This window comes from Crocodylus porosus, unplaced genomic scaffold (assembly GCF_001723895.1).
Source record: "Crocodylus porosus isolate Cpor-Errol unplaced genomic scaffold, CroPor_comp1, whole genome shotgun sequence".
NCBI classification, from domain to species: Eukaryota; Metazoa; Chordata; order Crocodylia; family Crocodylidae; genus Crocodylus; species Crocodylus porosus.
In genome coordinates this window covers 42,151,798-42,158,615 of record NW_017728911.1, presented here as the reverse complement: position 1 = coordinate 42,158,615, position 6,818 = coordinate 42,151,798, and the positions used below count along the sequence as shown (strand labels likewise).

General features: G+C 51.1%; 1 protein-coding gene across 1 annotated transcript in view; it reads right to left on the bottom strand.

Moving 5' to 3' along the window:
- Positions 1-6,818, bottom strand: part of IQGAP1 (IQ motif containing GTPase activating protein 1) — a 49,974-nt gene that overhangs the window by 25,398 nt on the left and 17,758 nt on the right. The window contains exons 14-15 of the mRNA XM_019533199.1: positions 5,304-5,536; positions 2,414-2,546 (exon numbers count right to left, since the gene is read on the bottom strand). Of these exons, the coding sequence (XP_019388744.1) occupies positions 2,414-2,546; positions 5,304-5,536 (366 nt within the window). The remainder of the gene's footprint in view (positions 1-2,413; positions 2,547-5,303; positions 5,537-6,818) is intronic.

The window sequence follows — 6,818 nt, the reverse complement described above, 5'->3', positions numbered from 1 at the left end:
GACCAGAAGGGTTTAGGGGAGACACTGTTTTCCCTCCCACCCCCTGGCATGACAAGGAACAATGGACACAAATTATTAGAGAGTAGGTTTAGATTAGACATCTGCAAGAACTACTTCACAGTTAGGGCGGCTAGGAGCTGGAACGAACTTCCTAGGGAAGTAGTGCTGGCTCCTACCCTGGGGGTCTTTAAGAAGAGTCTTGATGACTATCTGGCTGGACTCATTTGAGTCCAGTCTTTTCTCCCGCCCAGGTGGGGGGTCGGGGTTGAAGATCTACAAGGTCCCTTCGACCCGACTGCTATGATTCTATGGATGTGACCTGCACACAGTGTTGATGATATACGGATGTGTGTGGATGCATGATTCTTTGTATATAATTATATATACACACATGCATACTGAGGGGTTGTTACAGTGTCTCCAGGGTACTATACCTACCTTCAGCAAAGATACAACAGAGGAAGTTAGGGCCTTTTACCTGGCCCTAGCTATGGGACTCTTCAGCCTGGAAAAGTACAGGCTCAGGGGTGATCTAGTGGCCACCTGCAAGTTTAGCGGGGCGCTCACCAGGATCTGGGGGAACATCTAAACTATGAAACTATCTGTTCACCAGAGCACCCCAAGGGATGACAAGACTGAACGATTACAAACTCCTCTGTGACCGTTTCAGGCTGGACATACGGAAGAATTTCTTCACTGTCCGAGCCCCCAAGGGCTGGAACAGACTGCTGCCAGAGGTGGTTCAAGCACCTACTTTGAACACCTTCAAGAGCAAATTGGATGTCTATCTTGCTGGGATCCTATGACCCCAGCTGACTTCCTGCCCCTGTGGCAGGGGGCTGGACTCGATGATCTCCCGAGGTCCCTTCCAGCCCGAACATCTCTGAAATCTACGAAACCTACCAAGTAACTTGCATTTAAAACTAACTGTAGCAGGGCACTAAGGTGCCTGCTACTGACAGCAGTAATATAGACTCAGCTGCCAGTCACCAGGGCAGCCCAGGTGCGGGGTGCCGGGGCAACCAGCCTGGTCAGCTGACCAGAAGCGGGCCGGGCCCGGCCCGTATAACAACAGCCAGGCTGAGGCCGGAGGTCAGTTCCCCTCTGGCTGCGGCAGAAGCGGGTAGAAGAAAGAAGCCCGGTGGCCTGAGCAGCTTCCGTTGGAAGTAGACCGGGTGGAGGAAGCCCTGGTAGGGATTTTTGGGAGGAGAAACTCCTTGATGGTTTAGAGTTTATGTTTAGCCAGGTGGCTTAGTTCCTGAGTTGTAGCCAGTTGGCTTATGATATTGTTTTGTTGTTTGTTGTTAAGACCGGAGGACCGGGCGAGGCTGTAGGGGTTGGAGGAGACCTCAGGGGAGCTCCCCAGTAGCATGGGGGGGTTCCTGGCACCACAGAGGGTGCCACGTTTTGGGGGTGTCCCGACCCCGGCCCCAGTGGGGCAGTATCGGGAGAAGCCCAGTGTGGGGCGCAGGCGAAAGGCCCAGTGGGGCACAAGACCCAGAGAAAGGGGTCTGGGGACCAGGTAAGGCTGAGGCCGCCTGAGCCCCAATTGAGAAAAGCCCCAGGGGGCGTAGGGCCCAAAAGGAGGGTCTGGGGGCCAGGTGAGACTGAGGCCGCCTGAGCCCTGATTCTGGGAAGCCCGAGTCGGGCGTAGGATCCGAAAAGGGGTCCGGGGGCCAGGCACGGCTACGGCCACCTGTGCCTTGACTGCAGGAATCACACGGAGGTAGGCCCTAGTGCAGGCGGGTGTGAGCGCAGGAGAGCGCGGGGAGCGCAGAGAGACAGGCTCCAGTGCGGGCGAGAGCGCGGAGAGACAGGCCCCATGGGGCACTGTCTGTGCGGAAGAAGCCCCAGAAGGGGTCGAGCCTGTTGAGAGGCTCCGGGAGAGGGCACGTACAGTGAGAGCCCCTGGAGAGGAGTCCTAGGAGCAGGCATCTAGGGACACAAAGGCCCCGGAAGGGCGAACACGTAGAGGGAAGCCCAGGAGAGGGCAAGAGCGTAGAGAAGGGCCCGGTGGGGCTATTAGGCGAAGGCAGGCCAGGAAAGCGTCCATGAGGGCATGGGCCTTAGGAACAGACTCAACAACGTCCGGAATATCTGAGAGGCTTGGGGCGTGGTATTAGGGGTGGTAGGAGCCACGCATAGCCCATAAGGCAGAGTGCACCTAATCAATCTAGGGAAGCAAGGGCCAGAATTAATACTAGCACCATGTCCAAGGAGACAGAAGGCAGCCTCCCTTATAAACTATTGAACCAAAGACGTGGCAGGAGAGAACGAGGGTGCTCAACGGACAACTTGGCATGGTAGGGGGGCCAGGAGAGATCACGGCCGCTCCTGGGTCCCTGCCCTGTGACACCAACCAATAACAAATTAGTCAGAAGAGCCAGAAGAAATGTAATTGGTGCATACTCACAGTGTGTGTATTGATGATTTCACCAATGGAAATATAAATCACTGGTTTCGTGAGAGTCACCAAGTCAGAATATTCATCAATGTTAAATTTATCCTGTAGCTCAGGGACCTCGCAGGCAGCCTGAAAGAAACGTCTTCAGACAAACAAACGAGGAAACAGGTAAAAACCTCAACATCACAATCCTGCAATTCAGAATCACTGACACAACCAGAATCTTGCTGCAGTACCGTATATTGATATTTGGTGTGTCGGCTTTTAGTGTACCTATTACAATGCATTATGCTATATTGAGGATGCTCCCAAGAGCACATGGACAGGTGATAATCTGCTTTTTGAACAACCACGCTGGGGCTGTGAAAATACAGAAAGTCAGAGCAGGCTAACTGCATCATACTTTAGTACTATTATATTAAGGTGAACAGCAGAGACTCTTTTCAGTGGTCATACTGACGATATTATCAGCGCATACCGATGCACGCTTTAAATCTAGCTAGCACAGGTAGCTTCTTTTTGTTATTTTAAGCCTGCTTCTTGATAATTTTCTTTTGTGTTCCCTAGTTCTGCTGTTGTTCTTTTTCTCCTAGAATACAATTAACTTGTGGAACTCACTGCCACAAGATATTAGAGGCTGACAATTTAACCAGGTTCAAAAGAACATCAGACAAATTCATGAAGGAATTTGGGGGGAGTTTAGGTCCAGCAGTGGATGTTAAACATAATAACTAAGGTTGCAAACTCTAGATTTGAACTCCCGAGGCTCTGAATGCTGGAAGCCGCGAGGCAATGAAGGGCTGGGAAACAGGCCAGTCTGGATGAGTCCTATGTAAACACTCTTTCCGTTGGTCTCCATTCTGGGCCACTTTGAGAGATAAAATGCTGGGCTAGATGGCTCTGTGGTCTGACATTTTTGTCAAATGGCTCTAACATTTTTATGTTTTTATGACATAGAAGCATGGCATTCAAAGTGGGCTACCAGCCAGAGGACAAACCTTTCAAGGACTGAGTAAATGCTGTGGTTGCTAGCATGTGTCACCATGTTGTCAATGCTCATTGTCACAGACCCATCCATGGGGGTACCCCAAGAGTCCCAAGTTTCTCCCTGCTTTCCCCAAGAAACAGACCAAGGCTCGCCCTCAAATAACTCTGTATCCCTGCAAGCTTCAGCTCCATTGCCTTTCAACTGGACCCCGCAGCTGCAACAAGGGAATCTCAGCCAGCTCCAAGTGATTACTCTTTGCATTGTACACCTATTCTCTCCATGGAAGGAGCTGGCCTGGGACATCACTTGCCCTGAGATCCCATTTTACCACAGACAAACAGTAAGGTAACAAACCAGCAAAAGGACTTATTCTGTAGAAGAAAAGAAAAAAATGACCATATAGCTTGAAGGCAGAGAATACAAAACCAGGTATAATTTCTCACTCTCTTTCCCGACTAACACACCATCCTCCAGAAAGTCCCATCAGAGTTCCTAGACTTCAGCCCTCCTGATGAGTTTGCTGGCCCATGACCACTGGGGACCTCGCCTCACTAGAAGGCCTGGGATGATCCAAACACCACAGCTATCTCCTAAGTAGCTCCTAAATACCTTCACACCAGTCCTCCACTGGCATTGTTCTCTTTCCTGAGAAGTCTGGGAACTTTACAGAAATGTCTTTTCTTCCTGAGGAATCTGGAATTCCTCTAATTAAACCCCCTGAGATGCCTTCGTTATTGTGGGGTTGACTTTTTCCCATGACAAGCAGACAATACCTTGGGTACACAGGCCAACAACAGGCCTTTCCATCTGGGTTTGGGAGTGCCAATTGCTGTCGCACTAGTAACACAATTGGCAAGAGATAACTAGCAGTTTTGCCTTCTCCCTTTTCTTTAGCTAGGCATTCCTCAGATCTTTTGACACACACACACTCTTGACTACAGACCTGGCCATAATCTCTGACTAAAATTGTAAAGACAGCTACAGACAGCATAACATATTCCATGCAGTGATAAAAGTGACAGACTAATACAGCATAGCATTGACTTTTGAAAGAGATTAACCATAAGGTCAGTTAAATCAGTCTTGGGGTAGATGTCTCAGAGATAACAGCAGGTTTGTGATGCTCATTACTGCTGCTAGCTAGACTACAGCCAGGTCAGGGAGGCCTTCCTGTGCTACACTCCTACCATTACTTTGCTGTGTAAGCATACCCAAAGCGACATTCCTAAAATCAGGAAATGAATCAGTGTTAGAGGCAGGACAGACCATGGGTCCTCCTGAAGGCCACCTCTGTGCATCACTCCCAAACCTACCACTTCACTACCAGCACTGCCGAACACCCATGGCTCCACAGACCTTGGCCACCCCCAGAAGCTTCCAGCACTTCTGAAGAAGTGGAGCACTTAACAAATGAGAAGCACATTGGGCACCTGTGACACTTCTGGCATAAGTTAAATGCCAAGCACTGTACAGGAAGTCTTTGATTGGGGCAGCAATACAGCCCAGTTTGCCTGGATGGTATTCAAACACCTTTACCACAAAACAGCTCTCTCCCTGCAGTGCTGTGCTTTGTTCTCCAGACACCTTCCATCTTCCAGAACAAGTGGGGACAAGCTATGTCAGGCAGGCTGGAGCCTCACCCACTATACAAACCTGAGCATCTGCTCTGCTTTACCACCCAGGCACCATCCACTCTTCCAAAGGTCTTCCCTAAAAGCAAGATTTGGAAGCTGCTTCCTTTTCCCAGCTCTGCAATAACACATGCAAACCTCCCTATGCCAACATTACCATCTGTTCAGAGGCTGTTCACTTAGCAGAGACTGAGCCACTCCAGTGCACGCTTACTAGCCTGGTTTCTTTGCAGTATAACCCTCCTCAATCCCCCCCAACCAATTAGCTGGAATCGCCTACCTGAATTTCTGGTGGGACTGAGAGAGATACTCATTAATGATGCTTAGATGTGCATTGTCTCCCATGAACATCTTATTGGATGCAGCATGTTGCAGCATCTTTGCAATGGAGCCAAGGTTTCTGCGCTGGTCTGTGGTCAGCTGACCTCCAGCTGAAAGGTCAATGATGTCAAATGCATCTGGAGCAACAATGGCTGGGTTCATGTAGCGATAATACAGTAAGTTGCCAACAATCTGGGAAAAGTGGAGCAGAGAAATGTGTCAAATACCAGTGAAGCGGACTGATGGATTTTTGTAGCCAGCAGGGTCGATTTGCACCTTATAGACTTGTACAGAACTACTTTGAATAGGCTCAGAGTATTCTCACTTGTATCCGTTATACGTCCCACTCAGGACTGAGGCCCTGTTGTGTTAAGGATTATAGGAACATACAGTAAAAAACAGTGCCGTGTCCCAAAGTACCATGTTTTGGACAAATAACCAGGGAAGAATACAAGAGCCTTGCTCAGGCATGCAGAGATGAAGTCAGGAAGGCCAAAGTGCAATTGGAGTTGCAGCTAGCAAGGGACATGAAGGGTAACAAGGTGGCTTTCTACATATGTCAGCAACAAGAGGAAGATTAGAGAAAGTGGGGGTCCTTTACTGAATGGGGGAAGACAACCTAGTGACAGATAAGGAGGAAAAGGCTGAAGTGCTCAATGCCTTCTTCACCTCAGTCCTAATGGGCAAGGTCAGCTCCCAGACTGTTGTACCAGCCAGCACAGTTAGGGGAGGAGGCATAGACAGAGGGAAGAAATATTATTGGGGGGGGGGGTGCGCTGAGCATGTGTATGCTTGTGCAGGTGCATGCACACTCCCCCCAGCAGGTAAGTCTGTCATGGGGAAGGGGCATGGGGAGGTGCAGATTGTGGCCCCCATGGTGAGGGAGGGAGTGGGGCAGAGGCAGCAGCTGCGGTGAATGGGGCCCCGGGGCCAGGGTGGGTCGTGGGATGCTCAGAGCCCAGGTGGCTTTTCCAGGGGAAGGCAGAGGGGCAGGGGGTCTCCTGCTGCTGCGTGCACCCCAGCAGAGGCTGGGGGGGCATGTGCCCCCCTGATCCGTGTGCAGGGTGGAAGCAAGCTGCCACTGCAGGCTGGGACCTGCACTCTGTGCACAGCAGGCACACGGCACTGCACCACCCCAGGGGGGTAGCAGCAGTGTGGCATTGAGCCCACCTCCACCCTGCACACATTGGGAGGGCACGTGCCCGCAAGGCCTCTGCCAGGGTGAGTGCAGCGGCAGGAGCCCCCTTGCACCCCTCGATGAGCTGCCTTAGCTCTGAGCATCCCATGACTCGCCCTGGCCCCCAGGCCCCATTCACCGTAGCCCCTGCCCCACCTCTGGGGTGTGTGTGTGTGTGTGTGTGTGTGTGTGTGTGTGTGTGTGTGTGTGTGTGTGTGTGTGTGTGTGTGTGTGTGTGTGTGTGTGTCTCTCCAATGTTCCTTCCCCACAACAGACTTACCTGCTGGGCTGGGGACT